We start from the raw sequence: 23,984 nt of genomic DNA on the forward strand, positions 1-23,984 counted from the left end.
ATATTTACACAAAAGCTTGTATATATAGTAAAGATTCTAAATTGTAAAAATTGTGACCCCCAGACCAAAACTGGGACTCCCGGCGGCCCGGGCTACAACTTAAACATAGACATATGTTGGAATTTTTTTAAAAAATCTTCATATCAAGAACCACTGCACCAGAAATGCCAATATTTATACAAAAGCTTGTATGTATAGTGAAGATTCAAAATTATAAAAATCATGACCCCCGTACTAAATCTGGGGCTCCAGGCGGGGTTCAAAGAATAACATAGAAATAAATAGGATAAATGTTTTAAAATCTTCTTCTCAAGAACCACTGCACCAGAAAAGCCAATATTCACACAAAAGCTTTTAAATAGAGTAAAAATTCTCAATTGTAAAAATTGTGACCCCGGACCAAAACTAGGGCCCCAGGCGGGGTTCAAAGTTTAACATAAAAATCCATAGGATAAATGTTTAAAAATCTCCTTCTCAAAAACTATTGCACCAGAAATGCCAATATTTACACAAAAGCTTGTATATATAGTAAAGATTCTAAATTGTAAAAATTGTGACCCCCAGACCAAAACTGGGACCCCAGGCGGCCCGGGCTACAACTTAAACATAGAAATATGTTGGAATTTTTTTAAAAAATCTTCATATCAAGAACCACTGTACCAGAAATGCCAATATTTATACAAAAGCTTGTATGTATAGTGAAGATTCAAAATTATAAAAATCATGACCCCCGTACTAAATCTGGGGCTCCAGGTGGGGTTCAAAGATTAACATAGAAATAAATAGGATAAATGTTTTAAAATCTTCTTCTCAAGAACCACTGCACCAGAAATGCCAATAATTATACATAAGCTTGTATGTATAGTGAAGATTCTAAATTGTTAAAATTGTGACCCCTGGGCAAAATCTGGGCCCCCAGGCGGGGTTCAAAGTTTAACATATATAAGAAAAATGTTTAAAAATCTTCTTTTCAAGAACTACAATGCAACAGTTTGGGATATTACTATGCATACATCCTTGTTAATTTTGGATTCTAAAGTGTTAAAATCATGACCCCCGGACTAATACTGGGGCATCAAGAGGGGTTCAAAGTTTAACAGAAATATATAGGAAACATGTTTTGAAAAATTCTTCTTGAGAACTACTATGTCATACTTTGTGAGATTACTTTACTTGGATCCTCAAATAGTGAAAACTTTAAATTATAGAAGCCATCTAATACTGGGGCCCCAGGAGAAGGGGTTGAATGTTTCACATGGACAGATAGGAGGGAACATGTTTAAAAATCTAATAGAGGAGAACTACAATGCTTCAATTTGTGAGATTACTATGCAAGCATTCTCAAATTGTAAAGTTTCTCAATTGTGGTAGCTGTGACCCCCAGACTAATATTGGGGCCCAAGAAGGGGTTCAAAATTAACATAGAAATATATAGGGAACATGTTTAAAAATCTTCTTCTCAAGAACCACAGTGCAACAGTTTGTGATATTACTATGCAAGCATCATTGGCTATTGTAGATTCTAAATTGGTAAACTCGTGACCCCCGGACTAATACTGGGGCCCCAAGACCCCCAAGACCAATACTGAGGCCCCATGTGGGGTTCAAAGTTTAACATAGAAATATATATATGGAAAATTTTTAAACATTTTCTTCTTGAGAACTACAATGCTACAGTTTGTGAGATTACAATGCAAGGATCGTCAAATAGTGTAGTTGTTAAAGTCAACCACAAACCCCGGACCAATACTGGGACCCCAGAGAGCGGTTCAAAGTTTAAAATAGAAATAACATATGCTATGAAATAGAATGTTACAAGGAACTGTTGTTCAGGTGAGCGATGTGGCCCATGGGCCTCTTGTTTAGGTGAAGGGGTGGCAAATTTGGCCATATAGCGAACGTAACCTATTGCCCTTGGTCGTGTGTTAACAGTTTTACATTCTTCACTTCACCTTCAAAATTACAAGTAAATTGTCAGTTGGTCATAAAATATCAAACATGTGTCCTTTAAAGGGAGATGTGCGGCCATCTTGTACATTTGAGAATAAAAATGTAAACATTCTTATACTGGATTGCTTTTGCGCAACACTAACCAAAACTGTTGTAGAAAGATGAAAAGCAATAGATATGAGGTTCTATATGTATATTGTATGCAAATTAACAAGAACAGAACAATACTGTTTAAATCACCAAGAAAATTGTTCATTGGTGTCCTCTCTACAATCATTTGTTGAGAAAAAGGTTGAATCTTGCACATTTATGTTGTAACTTTGCCTCGGAATAGGATACCATATTTTTATCAGTCGGTATTGAATCTACAAGAACAAGAAAATTTCATGCTATACTTAAAACTCAAGTGTCTATGGAGGCATATTGACGTTAAATTTTCATCGAAAAAATAAATGTCAATTCAAAACAATCAACAAAAGAGGACCATAAAAGTATTTATTTTGACAAGTTTCTCGGACGAGAAACAATGTTTCAAGACTGAAGAATTACTGTCAACATTTAGAGGATGGCGAAAACGACATTTACGAGTGTGTTTATATATATATATATATATATATATATATATATATATATATATATATATATATATATATATATATATATATATATATATATATATATATAGGATAAAAGAGACGAGGAAAAAGTCCCAAATAACGTCAACCCAATTTGCGTTCAAGTGTTAGTTAATACTCCAATATAAATGATATCGAAATATTTATAACAAAGTCAGCATTATCTATCATGACAAACTCTATAGCGTATCTAAGTTGACCGTCCATCTGTCGGCCGAGGTGACCCCAGTAAATGACGAGATGTGTCCCACACGCTGACTGACCGTCTCTGGTGTCCCCGGTACCGGTCCTCTCCGTACCCCACGTGAGAGAACTCCCTGTTCATTGGGGGACCGGGCTCACCCCGCTCTGTCTCCACGCGCACTGTTGTCCTCTGCACGTCATTACATTTACACTAGCATAGAGATTTATACATACTGTTCATATGAAATCAGGAAAATCTTTTTTAACAAGATCTTATTTACTAAGCTGTCTAGATATTTTGTTTTTGAAAGCCTACAGTTTTTTTTATCAGAGTTATGACTATTGTTTCACATGTGAGCAATGTGGTCCCTAGGCCTCTTATTGTATTTTTTTCTTCGTATTGTTTTGTTTTTGGCTTAGGATAGGTGTCAACTTTGAAACAATGCTTTTTGCGTACTGCGTTCGTAACTTACTAAACATGTCTAGTCATAGCACTGAAGTGGGCGGTTTTATCTATCACCGTCTACGAAGTAAATACTACGTATAAGCTTCGCGATGTACTTTGATAGATGAAAGGCAACTCCTGTTATCAAACATATGTCAAAATAGCAGGCAGCCCCCCCCCCCCCTCACCTTTTGCGCAGTAAAGATTTTCTTAAATTTACATACAAAAAAAATTTGAATTAACAAGGAGTTGCAACCCCTTCCTCCCACCCCCACCCCCACACTCACACTTTTATGGGGCCATGTAAAAATTGAATTGAAAATAAGGAAATAAACAGTGAAATTAAAGTTATAGGTATACTTGTATTTATCAATTTTACTTCCTGTTAGTTTCTATATTACTTTTTCTATTTGCTTTCGTTATTTACATTTTCTGGGAAGAGTTAAAATCACATGTTGATTTTACATATCACATGAAAAGGTCACATGATCGAATGCATTCCTCATAAAATAAACAAAAGGTGCAGTTAATTAAGGATGTATAACCCTTATAAGTATGTGTTACATTTTTTGTAGTTTCCTTTTTTTTTTTTTTGCAACCTATCTCTAATTGTTTTGTATTTCTATTAACAATTTTTTATTTAGCGACAACTATGGAGTATGTCCAACAAATAAAGTTGGAATGCCTAATGGGTAAGCAATTCATTGCTTTAATAATTTAACATTTTTAAGGAATATTAATCAATTGCAGAAGAACCCCCATCCATGGACCTTTTTACCAAAAGGTTAATCAAATTAATAACGTTTGCAAAATGACATGGTCATAGTAGAATTGAATCACTTCAGCGCCGTATCATGTATCATGTAAAATATATTTCATCAGTACTTCCCGTTGCAGTCGTTTTTAGAGTACTGTGTTTAAACCTTTAATTGAAAATTAAATGTTATTCAATTTATATAACAGACAAAACAATTATTAAAATAGCTTTATAAATCAACTTCTGTTTGTAACAGTTGTAAAAAATGGGAACGTTGTTGATTTTGACTATCTACCGGTATTTTTATCTCTTTATCAAACAACAGATAGGCAGTACATGTATAATGTATATAATGTATAATGTATACATGCAAAGTTTTTACTTATTTAAATTACTAAAAACGGTAATGGAATAAAAATTTCAAACTTAAAGTAATGAGAGATGGTAAAGTGAAGCCTTAATAAAGATGGTTCCAATGTTTTACGAAAACACATACCTCGCCTATAAATAAAGTAGATTGTCGACCGCGTAAACAAACGATCTAAAGGAAAGTGACAGAAGCGTCTTACGTCCAAGCTGCACTCGTGACATTTTGTAGATTCCTCGATTAAACTGATCTAAAAGTAAAAAAATCAGATATTTTACAAAAACCCTTCTTATATAAGAAATAGCAATGTTAAAGGCTGTAAACCTAACTGAAATGATGAGTTTAACTGTCTAACATTTCACTTATCTTTAAAAAGAATATTTTCTTTGCAATCAGTACATGTAAGATATTAATAGTCATCTTTTTATTCAAAATGTTTTGCCCATATAAATACAATGTTTACTACGGATCATATATTCAGGTAACTATTCTTATGACAAGGCTACAAATTTAATTTCGTGTTCATAAATTTGTAAAAGATATATGAAGTGCATATTATATGAAGCAGAATTTAATCAAAGACTTGTATATTGCAAAAAGAAGTCACTCGCTGTGGCTTCAACTCGACATTTAGCAACTGCTTACCAACTTTTAATCGCGGCGACTTTATTTCATGAAGGATAAAGATACACTGGTTCGCAGAGATTTATTTTCGCTATCAAGATGTAGATACAGAACACAGATCAATTACATATGAGGAACCGATTTGTGGCGACAAATATTGTCGACGACAAGGCTCTTGCAAACCTTGCGAAGATTTCTCGCACGCGAAAAAAAAGTAAATTTGTAGTATATTGATGAAGTATTATCAATTTACATTTCCAAGTCATCTGTTGAATATTTAGATATCTCACTAGAAAAACTTAACAACACTTTTTGATAAACGTGATTTTCGATCCCATCGTCAACTTTTTTTTACTTATTTATTTAACGTTAGTAATATGCTTTCATCACCTGCATCTGGAGAATTTGTCTCTCAGTTGATTCGATGCGCAAGTTCATGCTATACTTACAATAAATTTCTAAATGAGGCAAGCTACTGACAAGCAAGTTAATAAAACAAGACTATCAACAGTTTCGATTAAAGTCATCATTTTGTAAGTTCTACTTTCGATTCAACGGCCTTGTCAGCAAATACAATCTTCGGCTAGGTCAAATGCTTGCTGACGTTTTTCATACCTCTTGTTAAGCCATACTTTATCACCGAATTGCTCGTTTTACTGGCTACGACAAAGGGCAGTGGGTGTGACCTGTATAATTTTTTTTTGAAACATTTTATTGAAACTCTTTTACAATTTTACATATATGGTACAAGAAAAATATTCTAAATATTTGCAGTTTTTTAATAACATAAATTTCTGAATAAGGAATCTGTCAGCAATTATGATACTTAAACTAAAAAAGTCCAGTTTTTGGATAGGTTGGGATTCATAGGAAAAAATGTATTGTTTTACAATAAGTATCAATAAGTTCTGAACTCTGTATAATTCATTATTGTTGTATTTACCAAAAAGTATGCTTCTTTTATAAAAAAACAACAGAGACATTATATTTTGTTAAGAACAGCTCTTCAATTCTATACCATATATCCTTAACTTCAGGGCATTCTGCAAATAAATGTTCTATTGTTTCAATGTTTAATTTACAAAAGCTACAAAGAGGAGAGTCCTTAAGCTTAATTTTATAGAGATAATTATTTGTAGGAACAATTCTATGCAGTATTTGATATTGCATCCATTGGAGTTTAGATTCAAGAGTAACTTTAAATGGAAGTTCAAAGATATTTCCCCAGTCAAATTCATTCATATCTTATCCTTTTTCTCTCCAATTTATTACCGAGGTAACTTGCTTTTCTTTTCTCTAGTAAGTAAATTGTACATATCTTTACATCCTTTTTTACTTTTGTAAAACACTTTTAGGGGCATTGGTATATATGGCTGAATCTTTTGTTTTACTTGAGTCATATTACATGTCCCTATATATTCAAAAATTGCGTTCCTCAGTCCTACATATTCTACATAATTTGTTTTTACCTTTGAGTTAATAATTGTTTCATAAGTTATGAAATTACCATTTGGATCAAAAAGGTCGATAATACAAATCAAACCATTATCAAAATATTGTTTTAGAAATACAGATGCCTTGTTTATTTTAATTCTTGGATTATACCATATATGTTCAAATGGAATTAATTCTTTTATAGTTATCTGGCAATCAGTTATTTTGGTCCAGCTCAGGAGTACTTCTTTCCAGAAACAATTATGTATTAATTCACATATTTTTAGAGTACATTCAGTACCTCTTGACCATAAGTCGCAAACACTAGTATTCATTTCAGCTTCTAAAATATGTATCCATTTAGGTGAGGAATGAAGAAGTCTTCTTATCCAGGTTGATTTAAGTGCTATTGTAATCAATCATCTTAAGCTCTCCCTGATTGTAGTTTTGAATGATTGTTTTTTTTCTTAATTTTGTGTATATCTGACCCCCAGAGATAATTGAATAAAGCTTTATCAAACTTTTGTATTAATTCATGGTCGGGGTTTGGTAAAGTTAAAATCAAATGATTCATTTTGGGTACAATTAAAGTTTTTATAACAACTATTCTTCCAATTGGAGTTAATTTTCTTGATTTCCATTGTTTAATTGTTTGTTCAATTTCCAAAAATTGACTTTCATAATAAAGTTCTGGTATTTCCTGTAAGTTAACTGAAAATTTAATTCCTATCAGATCAAAAGTTGTATTATTCCAGGTCAGTATCCATCTAGAGTGATGAAAAACATCTTTTGAAATTTTTTTACTGCCTATCCAGACCATTTTTGTTTTCGTAAAGTTAATTCTTAGACCTGAAATACTCGCAAACATATCTAATTCTATAAGACTCCCATTTAAAGATTCTGGTGATCCATTTGTAACAAGAGATGTATTATCTGCGTATTGAGAGATTTTATATTCTTCTCCAGCTATTGTTATTCCTTTAATATCTTTGTTATTTCTTATCAAAATTCCTAATATTTCAGCACATAATAAAAATAAATAGGGTGAAATTGGGTCACTCTGCCTACAGCCTCTTTGGGGTTTAAAATATTTTGAAGAGAATCCATTTTGTAAGACACATGAATTTATATCATTATAAAATGTTTTAACCCAATCTTTGATAGGTTGACCAAATTTGAATATGTCAAGTGTCTGATAAATAAAATCCCATGATATCGAATCAAAAGCTTTTTCAAAATCTATCAACATTAGCAGACCAGGTATGGAATTTCGTTTTGTATAGTTCATAACATCATATATAATCCTAATGTTTTCACCTATAAATCTCCCTTTTATAAAACCTGTCTAATTTTGTAGAGGTCCGTGTTTGCTCAGCTCCTGTTTTGTATTTTCCCTTTGGATTTTTGATTTTGGAACACTTTTCGTTATTTCAACATTCCACATAGCAGTCACCATAATGAGACATAAGTGGGACAAAAAAATAAAGAATATTAAAGTTCATTTAATTACGGTATTTAGGCAGTACAATGATGCCAACATACTTTTTCATTGCTAAAGGACAAATTTTCAATATTGCTAATGAACATTCACGATGTTTTAATATTTGCAAAAAAATAGTCTAATCGCAAAGGTTGTCAATTTTTAAAACATTGTAACGTATTGTACGAAAATGGTATATGTTTGCAGTAGTAAGGAATAACTTTTTTTCTTTTTTACAGCTATTTTGAACCACGTCCTAGACATGCATATGGAAATTCTCAGAGGTGAGCACATGCTTTGTTCTGCAATGGATATTGTTAAATTTTATGTTTTTTACATAACACTTTTTAAAGCAAAATTAGTTTAGATAACTTATAAAGATAACGCCACAAAAGATTGAAATAATGATTATATCAAGGAAAAATGTTTGTTTAGTGAAAGAGTCTATTAAAAATATATGCACAATCATATATTGTCATCAATAGAGTTGCTTTCAAGGTTACCGAAATGATTGTTAACATTCTTGATATCCAGTTAAATAAGCCTCATAAACTGTATTTAAGGTTCTAACAAGGATGTTTTACTTTTAGGACATGGAAGAATATTATAATATTAATAATTTGACAAATATAAACTCTGAATTCACATATTTTTTTTTTAGATATTTACCTAGGGAGATGAGTATGATAAGAGTATTCCAGGATTTACTTTTTACTGTGGTTTTGATTTTTTGTAATTCAATGAACTATCTTAAATTATATTAAAGACTTTAGATTATCTTTTACAGATAAGAAAAACACTTGTACCAAACGAGCAATGAACAATCTTGTATCAAATCTTTTGAGAGTGTTGCTCCCTGGAAACACATTTGCAGAGAGTAGTTTTATTATCTTGTGTTTTTTTTTTATTACAACAAGATTGAATATCTATGGCAAATATATTTAACGCATGAAATTCATTAGATATTAAGAGCCCAAAGAGCACATGGCGGGTATGAACGGTCAGCAGAGGATGCCCTCTCCTCCATGACACCTGATCTTACCACTAAATGTTTTAGACGTCCTTGTTTGCTCAGCTCCTGTTTTGTATTGTTCTCTTGAACGTTTGATTTTGAACATTGTTCGTTATTACCACAAAATATCATGAAAACTTAAACTTTGCCATGAGAGATTGCTAAATAGATTGTATAATTTATTCATCCAGTTGAATTTAACTCGGGAAACAAAGCTAGGTTTTACTGCATGACAGAATATGAGGGTGGGGGAAATGCTGCTGATTTGCTTAACAGTCCCTGTCAAAGGCAGATCTGCCTGTCTATATCACCTTTCAACATGGTGGGATAATTTCGGCATATCCTAGATTTTATAATATTAACTTTTGAGTTTTATTGTTTATTGTCTGGGTGGCTTGTTTATCCAGCCTTATTACAGAAATCGTTTACCCCAATTTTATCATATCCACCGTCTATAGTTATAAGGAGGAGAAATGTGGTGATGTGCAAAGTAACTAACTATGATTTACTGCTGTTTTATGTCCATCATTTCTGGATTGGCCCAGCCCCTGTGTATATAAGTGCCATACAAATACCAGCAAGGTGTACACACAAGATCTGTTATACACTTATGGACGTAGTGCGATCAAGTTCTGTCATAAACTTATGGACGTTGTGCGATCATTTTTCTTGATATAATAATTTGTTGGTATATAACATTGTTTTATGTACAAAGTATCATTATCTCCATCAATTGGGGCTTTTCCATTATTATTTTCACTTTGTGTAAATCGTACACTTTTGGAAGTAAACAAAAAAAATATTGTGCAAGAATAGCTTCACCAGCATTTTGCTTCGTATCTAAATAAGCAGAACTCTGAATGGGAAAGAACCCCTTTATAAATACAATATTGTTTAAATTATCATGTCTTGTGATTAAGTTCACAATGTGTTTTAATTAATTATTTGTTTGATCTGTTACCTAGTTATAATGGTGGACAGTTTATGATCATACCTCGAAGGTGAGAACAACTTTTATATAAATATTAGTCGTCTATCTATACAAAACACACTCTAATGCGCACAACTAAGTTTGTTTAATTTTTTTTTTAAATCCGACCTTTGCTTGAACGTAAAATGATAAATATTTACCACAGGTAGTTGTTTCTGTGATAGATATTCAGCCTAAAATATAATGACAACAAGGGAGGTATCGTATTCCGATTAACGTGGAGTATCCTTCTGTAAATTGCAATCAATTTCGCTTTACTTAAGTGGAAAACAGCTGACATCTGTTCAATGTCATTCTCTTTTAATTTAATTAAGCCACAAATTAATATACTGTATACTTGCCGTTTTTTACTCCCAATATTTATAACTTTCCCAAAACCTCTCACATTAATAAAATTACGCGTACTTATTCTGTTCGAGACCAGTACATAAAGGTTCGTGGTGTAAATCGGCGAGCGAGGTTTGTACTTTGTTTATGTAGATAGAAACAAATAAAGGCAAGCATATCATGTGTAATTTTGTAGTTGAATTATTGACGAAAAGAATAATATTTTACACACCTGCCAACTGCATTCAACGAAAAGCAAAAATGATTGCAATTACTGTGCAGGGGTTGTCGTATGTTATTTTAAGTTGGGTACCTTTTGTTATTATTACACTATTGTGTAATCTTTTTTAACAGAAACAAGTGTCTGTGATATTAATTCGCTCGGTCGTTTAGCCGTTTGTAAATGCATAATTGGTCTCTTTGATTCTGATTTAATGGTCATGTAATTTTATTTTAAGGCAAATCTACAAATGTCAAATTGGACATAATCACTTTGATCAAGAAGAAGCCGAACATTGCAATAGCATGACAATGCTGACAATGATGGCGTAAGTATTGTGACTTTTTCAAGATTTGAACTCATTGAACAGTTTTCTCTTGAGAAAATTGCTTTTTATCTTTTATTATTATTGATATCCTATTATCTTTTGTTTTTGCTTAAAAAATTCGTATTTGTATTATTTAAGGAATAAGGAATCAATCTTTGAGTATTATGAGGTAATAATTTCGGTCGGGGCGTGGCCACTCTACGGCCGAAACTATCACCTTTAATTTAATTTAAAGAATGATTCCTTATATATATATATATATATATATATATATATATATATATATATATATATATATATATATAAATATATATATATATATATATATATATATATATATATATATATATATATATATATATATATATATATATTTCAATTTATACACTTTAGAAGAACATTAAAACCACTATTTTTTTTCATATAGCACATGTTATGTTTTACTGCACGGCGCAGCCAATACCGTTTTTCTGGTTATGTTATAAGACACGCCCATTTTGTGTCACTGATGTTTTATGAAGTTGTTGGGTTATTGGGTTCAAATTTGATTCGTAGTGTTATCACAGACAAAGACAGGTGGAAATGTAATATTTATTACTTTGAACAATGGACAGATTGAATTAAGATAAATCGAAGATCTTTCATCGTCAGTCTCCATTTGATAGAAAGATACACGATATTTACTTATAAGCTGTACAAATGTCATCGTACATTTAGCATTGGTTTATTCAAATGTAGTTCATTCAAATAGATTATGCTCACAAAATAAATTTTGCGTCCGTTGCAAAAATTGGGCTCATTATGAATTGGTGACAGACAAATAGCCAACTGTCTCTGCACATTATACCCGGTTTTTTAAAGATAGATTAGTGAAAAGAATTACGTAAGCAGCTGCTTCGCAGATTCAACTAACAACAGAAGATACATGTCAGTATGACAGTTCATCAAAGTACTGAGAGTAACCGAGCGTGGAATTAAATTTCATTATATTCATCAGTAATTAGTAAATGATTATAAAAAATGGTTTCAAAATATTGCAACTTCATTGACAATCTCGTGTTATGCATTATAGCTCACCAGGACTTCATTTCTGTTTTAAGATTTTATAAGAAATGAACTAAAAACACATTTTTTTTCTACCATAAAAAGGTTGCTTATATATGAATTTAAAACTTTCATGTCATATCATCTGCTATAGATCTAGAACTAACAGATGTCACCAGGGACATCACCACGCCAACTCTAGAGAAGTATCAGAATGTAACGCCTTAGAGATGAGGTAAATAGACACGTGGTGATTTCTGGTATAGGTTTCATTTCAGGATAAAAGATAATAATTATACTTATTCTTTTTAAATATCATTTTTAATTTAAGATATTTTTTAAATAAACACAAACTGAAAATACGCATTTAATTATATTTTTGCAGATTACAGACACTGAGAGCAAACGAATTGAATATTCGCCTCCGGCAAACAGTCACGTAAGGAATTTATGGGCAATTACTGTAATACTAAGTAACAATGCTGACTTAAGAAAAATATCGTGTTTTAAGGAGGCCAAACGGTCAACAAAGCTCAAGTTGCACTTTCAGTCATATTTTGCCTTATTTTAAAGTAATTTTTTAAAAATCACAAAAATTGAAATGTAACATTTATACATGAATACCCATAAATTGAAATTCTATAAATAGCTACCAGATTAGACTTTCAAAAGGGTGATTCAAATGCCATAAACAGTGCATTTTCATGAATTTTTCTTAAAACTTAGCAGTTTTATGGTCGATACAACGACGTTGTCAGCAAATACAATCTTCCACTAGGTCGCATGCTGGCTGACGTTTTTCATACTAATTGATAGACCATAATTAATCATCTAATTGTCTACGTACTTTTCCGGGTTTTTTCCCCGATTACGACAAAGAGCATACGGCGGGTGTGACCGGTCAGCAAAGGATGCTCACTCCTCCTAGGTACCTGATCCTACCTCTATCTTTTTGGAGGTCCGTATTGCTGTGCTTTGAATTTGTATCTCGTTTTATGGTTTTTTTTAGATGGTTCACGGTTTGTTATTGTCATTTTTTCATAACATAAAATATATTTATTTCGTTGCAATCGACGGCTGCGGACACATTTTCCTTTTCAAAAAACTATGAGAAAATGTACTAGTTATTTTTCATAATTTTTACTACCTCTTAGAAACATGACAAAATGTTGAAGTTATTATGCTTTTATGAAAACAAGTTAAAAATATAGCTTGGTACTTTATATACATATGTGTTAAAGATGATATATGTGTATTTTCATGAGATTTAAACAACTTTCAAATTTTAGGGCAAATATAGTAAGAAACTTTTCCTTCTTCTACTCTTAAACATAAACTATTATCAAGTAAAGAAACAGCATATATATTTCAGCTTTAAATTTTGAGACATTACCGGTATCTTTGAACAGAGCTCATCTTCCTGGGGAAATTTATATAGACATCCAGCCATCTTGATAGATGTTTTACAAATATAGATTGCTATATGCTACAACACAAATACACGAGTTTAAAATCCGATTTGATATTGACTTGCATGTGTAAACGCTAAATTTGCCATTCTTTAAATCAAGCATAGATAATGTATTGGAATTACTTCCGTTAAGAGGGTTGGTGTAAAAGTTTTCATTTGAGAAAGGCTGAAATGAAAGTTTTGTGTGAATAACAATGATTTAATTTAGCAGTTTGCTCTATTTACTAGTGTCCATGTTTAGATAAAAAAAATTATCAAAATATTTTTTTGATATGAAAATTATATGTAATGTTTTACAGGAATACCACAAGTAATATTTTATTACTTGATACCAAATCAGCGATGTTAATATGGTGATTGAACAAGAAAACAAAATGCCTACAGGCCTTGACGGTCACCTGAGTACCATAGCCCTAACACTGACCTGTCAGAGGGTCTCGGTTTTCCATTTTAAGCTTTCCTTTAAAAACACTAATCCGAATTTGAAATTTGGGAAGTTTCATGAATATCATATCCATGCATTCAGTTTATCTCTCCCTGATATGGATAGAGAGAAAAAGATATTCTAAGATTAAATACATTTACACTATATGGCCATATCGGCCTCGCCCTAGAGCCTGAACCCCTGATGTAGGGGCCATGAATTTCACAATTTTGGTAGCTGGCTTCGTGAATGTTTTTACCATGCATTTAGTTTATCTCAAATATATATTGTAAGAGTAGAGAGGAAGAGTTATAAGATTAAAAACAGCTTCACTATAAGGAAATATTGGTCGTACCCTGAAGTCATGACCCAGAGGCTATACATTTCACAATTTTGGTAGGGGGCTTCATGGACATCATAATCGTTCATTCCTCTTTAGTTTAAGAACATGTTTATATAATTGTATAATATTTTTAAAACTCATGTATTCATGTATATTTAAAAAGTGATTTTACAACGATCTACACGTATGGTATGAAAGTAATTTAGATATTTTTTTTCTCATTTGCCTTTTTAGCGATAGAGATGGTAGAACTATCCAGAATGAAATTGAGTACAGAGGAAATCCAGATTGGATTCAAAGACCGTTTGGGTAATTATTTGACTAACGGAAACATTTGATATCTACACATTTATTTATAACCTAAGTATTTAATATATGAAATTACTTTTCATCTTTCTTTAAATAATACATATTTGGGCACCTAGATTGTAATATAAGTGAGTATCATTTGTTTTATAAGTGGTATATTGATTAGTGGATAGGTACATTATGACTGGATAATTAAATAAGCAGTTACTACCTATAAACAAACATGATACAAAAAAACTAATGCTTCTCATTAATGGTGTCTGTAGGCTAGTTAATATTACAACATTGTGGTTTTAGAAACAATCCTGCTCTTGGACAATCCGGAGGTATGTACTTCAGTAAACCAATCAGTCACTGTGATATCTGAAAATCATAACAAATCGTATTACTACATGATATTAAAACATTTACTTCGCTACTCTGTAAAGATATTGAATAAAATCGATACTATAGTAACTAAAGTTTTACCGAATACCTTCGTGTTTTCCGTTCTCCTTCTCTCTCACACTCTGTATGTGCCTATATGGATTACAATCTATAGTTACTTTTTTTTTATTTATTACCATTTTCTAGGCTCATCCATGAGACTGTCCAATTTTCCATTCAATTACTAGTAGTCCTGGCCACGAAATGCAAATGTTGAAAACTTTAATACCAAAAAGCTACGGAAAAAGGGGACTTATTAAGTTTTTATCAAAGAACAAATAAATTGAGAATTGAAATATGCTGATTTGATTTCTGTTCTTGGTTAAAAATTAAAGGCCAAACTACTGGCCAATCATACAATGGATGTTACCTGCTAATTTGTACTATATTCATCATTAACTGAATTATACTCCATACAATATCTCACTTAATGAGATATAGGGCTTGTACATATATATGTAAATTTAGACAGTCAACTTGTATATTAATTGCTCTCTCTCTCTCTCTCTCTCTCTCTCTCTCTCTCTCTCTCTCTGACCGCAGATGAATATTAAAGTACTGGTATTTCATTGAAGTCTGACTTCTTGCTCTTTGTCACATTATGATATGCGTACTAAAGATAACGTAATTTTTCTGTCACATGAGTCAACATTTTGGATTGTTTCTCAATCTGCTATGCACTGTTGCTGCAATATGTATGATGCTAATTACTAAAAAAATACATGTATTGTTTAAAATAGCATTTGTCACTGTCGTGCATCACAATTGGACCAATTATCTTACTTCAAGTAGTTGGTTTACCAAAAATCTGATAATATTTGCAGTAGCCTGATCGTTACCTATTTGATATACTTGTTCGTATAGGTATTTTTGGAGACAAAAACAAAACGAATAAAAATTTAATAAACGTCGTTACAAACATGTATGTTCATCTAATGCCAATTATTAATATCAACATACAATAACCAGTAGCACCAGTTCGAATTCCACTGTGCACAGTTTTTTTGTGATTTTTCTTATGAACTGCTAATAAATATATACTGTACTTAATATTGCTGTTAAATTGTGTTATTCTTTCAACAATCGTTAGACTTCTAGATAAGATGATGTTGTGATACTTTTCTAACACATATCTGGATGAATATTACATCCAGTGAAACGTCGACTAAAATGAAATGCTGTTTTACAGGTAAGTGATATATTTTGATAATATCATACCTGACTGCATGGTTATGATGTCTACCAAAGTTGTAAAAAGTGTTGGCCGCTGGTTCGGGGTCCGGTTCTTAGGGCGAGGCCAATATGATCAAAGAGTGAATTTATCTTACAAATTCTTCTCCTCTACTCGAATCAAGATTTGAGAAAAACTAAATGTATGGTTACGATGCCCATGACCATGAAATCATCTACCCAAATTGTGAATTCAATGATCCCTGGGTCAGGGCTCAGGTCATTGTAATTATGTCCATGATGATCTTTTCTTAAATTGTTAAATACCTTGACCATGGGTAAGAGGCTTAGGCTTTTTATTTAGGCGGAGGGGTGGCAAATATGGCAATATAGTGAACGTAACCTATTGCCCTTGGTCGTGTGTCGTCCGTCAACAATTTTACATTCTTAACTTCACCTTCAAAACTACAAGTAAATTGTCAGTTGGTCATAAAATATCAAACATGTGTCCCTTAACGGGGGATGTGCGGCCATCTTGTACATTTGAGAATAAAAATGTAAACTTTTTTTAAACTGGCTTGTTTCTGCGCAAAACTAACCAAAACTGTTGTAGAAAGATGAAAAAACAATAAAGATGCAGTTCTATATGTTGTTTTGTATGCAAATTATTAAGAACAGAAGAATGCTTTTTAAATCACTTAGAAAACTGTTAATTTGAGTCTTCTCTACAACCATTTGTTGAGAAAAAGGTTGAATCTTGCACATTTATGTCGTAACTTTGCCTCAAAATAGGATACCCTATTTTTATCAGTCGGCATGAGTCTACAAGAACAAGAAAAGTCCATGCTTTACTTAACACTCCCGTGTCTATGGAGGCACATTGACGTTAAATTTTTATCGAAAAAAAAATAAATGTTAATTCAAAACAATCTGGGCTGAATGTGACAAACATCTCTATAGATACTAGTTCCAATTGTATTGTTTTAGTTCTTAAAGTATAAATTAAATTCTTTTTAAATGTGGGATAGGGTTCAAAAGTTAATTGCCTTTAATATTAGATATACATGTACATATATTTTTCAATGAAAAATTAACTTTAATGTACCTCCATAGACAGACAAAAATATCTCGTGGAAATTGATAGTTTTTTGGACCCATTTTAAGAACAGGGTACTCTCTTTTGAGACATAGTTACACCTTAAATAAGAAAGCGTTGACCTTTCTCTCAACGAATGGTTGTAGAGTGGACAAACTTATGACCTTTCATATTTTTTACAGATTTTTAATTCTTAAATTCAAGTCTATAGTTGCGCAGTTCTAAGTGCTTAAAACACGCATTGTGCTGTCCTGTATGTCCTGTATTTTAATACAAAACAACATATTGAACGTCATATTTATTGCTTTTGTATATTTTGACAACAGTTTTAGTAAGTTTTGGACAGAAACAAGCTAGTTCAAGAAGTGTTTACATTTTTCTTCTCAAACGTAAAAGATGGCGCAGATCCCCCTTAAAGGAAATCATTACTTTCCGGTGCGATGCATGCTTGTAGCAATGAATTGTATGCACGCTGTGAGCATTATAAATGAAATTGTATTCATTTTAAAAGACTGACCATTAAAGGCATGCAGATCTCTTTTTACCAAAATATTTCAAAGTTTAGCCTATGGAACTAGCGTTTAGATAATCGTAGGGTCCTCTGATTCTTGTCTCTCGCCACTCTTTTTTAAATTAATGTTCCCAAACATAAACATTTGATATCAGAAACGGGGGAAAAGTCTTAGAAGGCTTCAAAATGGAGAATAAAATCCAAACACGAGACTCTTTGAATGGTCCATCTACGAGCTATGCTACTCAGGTGACCGTCAAGGCCTGGGGCCTCTTGTTTTTTGAAAGGCGGTGTTTATTTTTTGTGCTGATTAACTCTGGTTTAGACTCCAAAGTTTGAATAAGTCAAAAATCTTTATTTTACGAAATAAATATGAGTATCCAAATTTAGCAAATGTTAAGTTTAAACAATGATTTAAGAAAATGTGAGGCTGGGCAAAAACTTGTCTGTTTAAGGTGGCTCTCTACACCGTGAAATATTTTCTCAAATCAGCAGAAATTTACTTGATTATGATAGATATTATAATGGAGAAGAAGTATTTAAGTCAAATAGGCAAACAAAAATGTGCAATTTTGGATGAAAAATTACTTTTTCGAACATTTAATTCAGTAAACATGAACAAAAGCCCCAGGCGGATTCGAACTTATGATCTGCGGTTCAGAAGCCCAATACTTTAATCACTTAGCTATGACGATATATAATCGAATCGAAAGATATAAACAATTTAACAAAACATTTAAATCGCTTTCTTGTGACATCGTGTCTTAAAAAGTATAAGTCTGGGAGTAGTGAGGTACCTTAAAAATCATCCATTGCTGCCATTCATGTGTAGTGTGTTACCTACAAAATTAATGTTCTTTTATCTTTAAAAAGAAACTATCTTTAGAATTTTTCAATTAAAGTGTTTACTGGACAAGTTTACCGGGCAAGTGTTGATGGAAAATCAATGTTTCCAGAGTGAAGAATTACTGTCAACAATTGGACGATGGGTAAAACGACATTAACGAGTCAATAGATCTACAAGCTTAGCTTTTAAAAAAAAGCTTACCGTCTTTATATAGAGAAAACTCTTAACATTACGATATCAAAGATAATTTCATTATTTTAAATAAATGTCGCCTTTATATGTGCCTTTTATGCGTGCGTGCTTAAAATTGAAACTTGTTTACAGCGTTTTATATATTTGAGATCGACTGTAGTAGGTAAAAAGTAACCAATAACTTTTTTATTTTTGTTCGTCAACAATAAATATGATACATACATGTATATCTCCTTCAAGACATATCTCTCTCACAAACGAACGCATGCACACCCACCCACCCAAACACAAACACGGTCAGGAAAGAGAGACAAAAGAGAGACCAGGAAAAAATCCCAAATAACTATAACGTCAACCACAGTTTGTTCAAGTAATCTATATAAACCTCCAATATAAATAATGACGAAATATCTGTAACAAAGTCAATATCATCCATTATGACAAAAACTATAGCGTGTCTAAGTTAACTGTCCATCTGTCGGCCGAGGCGACCCCGGTAAATGATGAGATGTGTCCCACACGCTGACTGACCGTCCGTAGTAATGACACCGTGTGCCCCCCATACTGGTCCTCCCCGTACCCCACGTGAGAGAACACTCTGTTTACTGGGGGTCCGGGCATCCCCCGCTCTGTCTCCACGCGCACCGTGGACCGCCGCAGGTGATGGCGGGAAACCTAGAGTCAAAAATCAAAACGATATCAACATAGACGCCATTACATTTACATTAGCAAAGGAAGACATATATATTGTTCATATGAAAAATTATCCATTTATTCGCTTCTATTACCCCACCTACACACCCCCACCCCCACCCCTAAAAAAGAAAGAAGTACAAATATTTTTAACAGAATACGATAAATGCATAAAAAGGTCAGAGAGCTCTATGGGATGGGCGAATTTACTGACGTGTATGCCTTAAATTTATCTTTAAAACACGAACTTACCAGATAAATATTTGGGACTAGCGTCCCTCGCAGGACCACCCTCCAGTGGACTTTGTGATAGTTTGACAGGACTACAGACACGGGGTCGGGGGAATCCCCGGAGATTTCCACTGTCGTCTCATTGCTCGCGCTGTTGCCGAAGTTACTGAACACGTGAACCTTGTTCCTGCCATTAGCTGCTGATCGGCAGGAATAGACTGTGGGACGTATCCCCCCGTTGTAGACCCCAACGGGGCTGTCGTTTCTCTCCTCAATATAGCAGTCACCATACTTAGCTGTAAAATTCAAGTCATGATTTTCTATTAAAATGAAAAACCAAAAATTGGAAAAAACCAAAAATACATAAAAAAAACAAATTTTGTGATTTATAAAAAAAAAAGAATAAAAACATGTCCTTACAATGGTGACAAAGATGTACATACGTGATAGTACAATAAAATATGAACTGACAGACAGATGGACGGTCGAGAGGATACGACATATTTATAACTCAGTCTTTAAGGCTGTGATAAATACTGAATTTGCCAATATATTGTAGCATAATTTATATATCATATACTGGCAAATTTTAAGAATTTTTAGAATCTTTAGTGCGTTATCTCAAAATGTGTGACAGTTTTCAAAAAGCAACGTACGTAGACAGTTTTTCTGTTGGTAATTTTCGCCATTACACTGACAGCGTCCTTGGTAACACGAAGATTTGAATCGGAATGCCGAGTAAGCCGGACAGGTGCCCGCTGAACAGCGCAACCTGACGCTGTGATTCCGCAACGCTGCAAAAGAAGTCAACGCAACATCAGTGTATACGTTTAATACCTTTAAAATGTCCATAAAATTAAATATTAAGATTGTAAACAATGAGCAAAAGAAAACAGATGATTTACTAATGAAATCAACTTACCATTCTTATAATTTACAATGCTTTCGTAGTTGGCTTTGATTTTTATTTTCTCTAGAGTATTGTTTCTTTCTATGTTGATTCTTTCTGGTTTGAACTGCAAAATTCGACAATGGTTTAAGGGCACATACAACAAATAAACGTTTTGTCGGACAGCAGCAATATTATAAGTACATTTATGATCATATTAAAATGGTTTACGAAATAATTGTGAGAATCCAAATTTGGCAAGATTTTGTAATAATTTACAAAAAATGTGAGACTGAACAAAAATTTTAAAAATAAAATTAATAGAAAAACGCTCCGAATGAGCATTTTTGTGATTAGATATGCTTCTATATATAATGTATAGGAATTTTATCGCTGTATTCATTTAAATTAAAATTCAAATAATCCATTGCATTCATTGTTGGGTTGCATGTCTTCTAACTACATGTTCATATTTGCAAAGGTTTTTACATAACTTATGTACCCAATTCTACCCATATAACTTAAAAATATATATATCTCCAAATATATTGAAATATTAAATAACAACACGCTTAAAATCAGACTAACCTTGTCATAGGCTGTAGAAACTTTTGACTCCGGGTCCTCCAAAGAAGGCGGTGCATCGTAGCCTTTGTTCCCCCAGTAATACAGCGACAGCAAGAAGCACAACACAGACACGAGGAACAGAGCAAGCACCCCGCCAGTGACCATCAAACGACGTGCACGTGCGGGCGCGTGTCGGGTGAGTCGCTGGTCCGTGTAACGGGACAAACGCAGGCTCCGCATGTGGGTTGGGAGATGACCTTGGTGGACGTAGAAGACGGGGTCACTGTCGCACCTGCTGGTCAGCAAGGGCTGCAAGGTAAGGCAACATGTATAGAATGTTCTCATTTACAACATCTTGATTAAATAAGATGGTCAATCTATTAGAAAAAATAGTACACTGTAGTAGTTAATTGCTGTTTTTTTCCTTTTAAAATTAATTCTACTGCAATATCCTTTATAAGTTTTATCATTTTTCATCAAATTCTTGTTTAGGAACAACGTCTTGTCTCTTCTTTAAGCTTCGATATCAGTATCAAATATCGTCATTGGTTATTCTTCAGTCAATTTCTAAATGCGAATTTAACGTATTGGAAAATGATAACCAAATAAGCTCGGTGATTGATTCTATATGTAACATGAAGCAAATGTGACATTCAACAAATCACTGTGATAAACCGCGTAGCTGCTTCAGTAAATAGGTGAAATTCCCAGACACATTTTAAATTACACACCCAAAGAATGAGCAATTGCACAATTACATTAAATGCCCAAAAATGCCGAATGAGTTTGACAATTCTTGGGACGAGACGAGTTAACAATTTTTCATCCTGAAAATCTGAAGAAAATACTGCACCGGGGTTGACAAGGAACTTCTCACAAATTGGATTTCCACACGCACGAAAGACCAAACAATAAAATCGAGTCAATGTTGTAATATATATATACCCTGTATTTACACAGTTCGACAGCTAAAATTGTTCAGTGCTTCATCCTTGTCCTTCGCCAATAAAGTAGTTATAATTGTTTACTTATATATATAGAAAAGTAAGTCTCGTCCACGGCCACTGCATTTAGAAATGTTGCGGTCAAAATTATGCACGATAAAGGTGTTAAACGATTTTGAAAAATATTTCCGGAAATCGAAATCCTCCTTCCTACCAATTGTCTCCTTCGGTGAATTCCCGGCAAAAGTCAGGTGCAACTTGTTATATGAATAAACTCCACATTCAGGACTTCCAATAATTCCAAGTAGTAGAATTAAAGTAACAACTACATATTCATCTACTTTTTCTCAATCGTTTAATCAATTCATAATTTCTCGGTGATATTAATTATTGATATACAACCCAAAAGTTACCTTCAGAGGTTCGTAGGCCCTCAGAGAGCATGGGGTAAATCTGGACAAATCGTAGCCACGAAAACAGCCGTTCTTCCTTAGATCGCTGATCCTCATGGTATCGACTCTGAATTATTAATGATGCCAAATCTGTTCTACCTTGCAACAAATAGTGACTTGGGGACAATATGCACAATCATTTGTTTAAGACAGACCATACCCTGGTCGGTAGCCGAGCCAATTCGCTCGCGTCATCTGGCGGGCTGGAGGTTTCCCTCGGAGCACCGCTTGCCACATGCTTTCCCCACACACTAGTTGTAAAGGCTCATTTCTTTAAAAGGCTTAATTTATTTTCACCTGTTATTTTTCAGCAATGAACAGCCGATGAGCGGGGAGTCGGGGACGGCATTGTCCTGGATGAATGGGCCGCTAAGCATTACCGACTGTCATTGTCGTTCTCACTGGAGCGTGTCGTCAGTAAATTGATCATTTGGGGCCAGGGGTCACGTTCGTTTTAGATAGGTTTTGTTTTGTTGTCAACATCTGGAACACAAACAACTTTAAAAAGAGATTTAAACCGCATCCCTGTGATGTGTTAATTCATTTTAAGTTTAAATAATTACATCTAGCAAGAATTGAAAAAAAAATTAAAAAATGGCAATCTCCGGTAAAGGTAACCTCTTTTCAAAAAGATTCCTTTTACTTTCTGGAATTATTGATTTTTAAATTGAAAAAAAAATAATGCAACGAATTCAAGCATCACTTAATTAAAAGACCGAAGGTGGAATACGTCAGCAATTATAATTAAGTAAGTATGTAAGTATAAAAAAAATTATCGTTTTGCGAAACAAGATGGATACAACACACCTGGAACCATTAAACACTATTTCCCAACATTTGTCATTTGTTGGGGGAAATAAAACAGAAATTGACCTCAAAGATCGCTCACACGCCAAAAGTAGGTTTCATATACCTACATGTATAAATACATAAAAAAATTTCACTTGTTTATTTTACAAGCATATGCGCACATAACAGGCTACATTCACTGCAATGTATCACTTAAATATATAAAAAAAAAACCCATAAGAGGGAACAGAACCTAAAAATATATATCATTGTATTAATATGTGATTGAAATATTAAACCCTTGTTCAGATTCTTCTATACATCCGTCTCATCGCTGTGCTATTGTGCTATTTTATAGACGGACACCTGGCGAGCGGAAAATTCTTTAATAATCAACAACACACTTCCTTCATCGCGGACAATTCTTTAATAATCAACAACACACTTCCTTCATCGCGGACAATTCTTTAATAATCAACAACACACTTCCTTCATCGCGGACAATTCTTTAATAATCAACAACACACTTCCTTAATCTTCTGCTTTTTATTAGTAGACAAAAAATTGTGACCAGCACATAATTGCAGTCTGAAATATTAAATTATAACATCCAGGAAATGCACCAATGAAAACCAATGCTTCGACAGAATAACAGTTATTTATAGAATGATAGTTATTTATAGAATGACGGAGTTATTTACATTGTTTTCTAAAGCAAGTGTCTGAATCAAACAGCGTAACACTTTATTTTTATACATTTACAATTCATTAGATATCATTTTGCTTAAAATCATATAAATAAATGTGTGGCAAAATACAACCGAACAGGCAGA

At 33.1% G+C, this 23,984-nt stretch overlaps 2 protein-coding genes across 6 annotated transcripts; one reads left to right on the plus strand and one right to left on the minus strand.

Annotated features, from left to right (window-relative positions):
- The first annotated feature begins 3,706 nt into the window (after positions 1-3,706).
- LOC128190601 (uncharacterized) lies at positions 3,707-15,066 on the plus strand. Of its 4 annotated transcripts, none has more exons than XM_052862718.1 (10): positions 3,707-3,766; positions 3,858-3,905; positions 8,115-8,159; positions 9,853-9,888; positions 10,664-10,753; positions 11,952-12,032; positions 12,183-12,236; positions 14,270-14,344; positions 14,611-14,670; positions 14,918-15,066. In XM_052862718.1, the coding sequence occupies exons 1-9, from the start codon at positions 3,750-3,752 to the stop codon at positions 14,639-14,641; spliced, it is 477 nt and encodes a 158-aa protein (XP_052718678.1). In that variant the 5' UTR covers positions 3,707-3,749; the 3' UTR covers positions 14,642-14,670; positions 14,918-15,066. The 4 variants fall into 4 exon arrangements, with proteins under 4 accessions (XP_052718678.1, XP_052718675.1, XP_052718676.1 ...); XM_052862715.1 differs by having other exon boundaries at positions 14,642-14,670; XM_052862716.1 differs by lacking the exon at positions 9,853-9,888 and having other exon boundaries at positions 14,642-14,670.
- A 3,600-nt stretch (positions 15,067-18,666) lies between these two features.
- Positions 18,667-22,886, minus strand: LOC128188085 (uncharacterized). 2 transcript variants are annotated; one of them, XM_052858890.1, is made up of 7 exons: positions 22,523-22,886; positions 22,324-22,429; positions 20,988-21,275; positions 20,433-20,526; positions 20,167-20,304; positions 19,532-19,806; positions 18,670-19,261 (listed from the first exon to the last, which is right to left on the minus strand). In XM_052858890.1, the coding sequence occupies exons 1-7, from the start codon at positions 22,597-22,599 to the stop codon at positions 19,034-19,036; spliced, it is 1,206 nt and encodes a 401-aa protein (XP_052714850.1). In that variant the 5' UTR covers positions 22,600-22,886; the 3' UTR covers positions 18,670-19,033. The 2 variants fall into 2 exon arrangements, with proteins under 2 accessions (XP_052714851.1, XP_052714850.1); XM_052858891.1 differs by lacking the exons at positions 22,324-22,429; positions 22,523-22,886 and adding an exon at positions 21,363-21,877 and having other exon boundaries at positions 18,667-19,261.
- Between the last annotated feature and the right edge of the window lie 1,098 nt (positions 22,887-23,984).

Source organism: Crassostrea angulata, chromosome 6 (genome assembly GCF_025612915.1).
Source record: "Crassostrea angulata isolate pt1a10 chromosome 6, ASM2561291v2, whole genome shotgun sequence".
NCBI lineage: Eukaryota > Metazoa > Mollusca > Bivalvia > Ostreida > Ostreidae > Magallana > Magallana angulata.

Excerpts from the sequence above, each read along its gene's own strand:
- LOC128190601 (XM_052862715.1), top strand. Across the intron at positions 12,033-12,182 it reads TGTAACGCCTTAGAGATGAG|ATTACAGACACTGAGAGCAA; the intron begins GTAAATAGACAC and ends ATATTTTTGCAG. Across the intron at positions 14,345-14,641 it reads TGGATTCAAAGACCGTTTGG|AAACAATCCTGCTCTTGGAC; the intron begins GTAATTATTTGA and ends TTGTGGTTTTAG.
- LOC128188085 (XM_052858890.1), bottom strand. The coding sequence starts at position 22,599 with ATGTGGCAAGCGGTGCTCCGAGGGAAACCTCCAGCCCGCCAGATGACG. Across the intron at positions 21,276-22,323 it reads GGGCCTACGAACCTCTGAAG|CCCTTGCTGACCAGCAGGTG; the intron begins GTAACTTTTGGG and ends CTTACCTTGCAG. Across the intron at positions 19,262-19,531 it reads TAGTCCCAAATATTTATCTG|GTTTCCCGCCATCACCTGCG; the intron begins GTAAGTTCGTGT and ends TTTTGACTCTAG.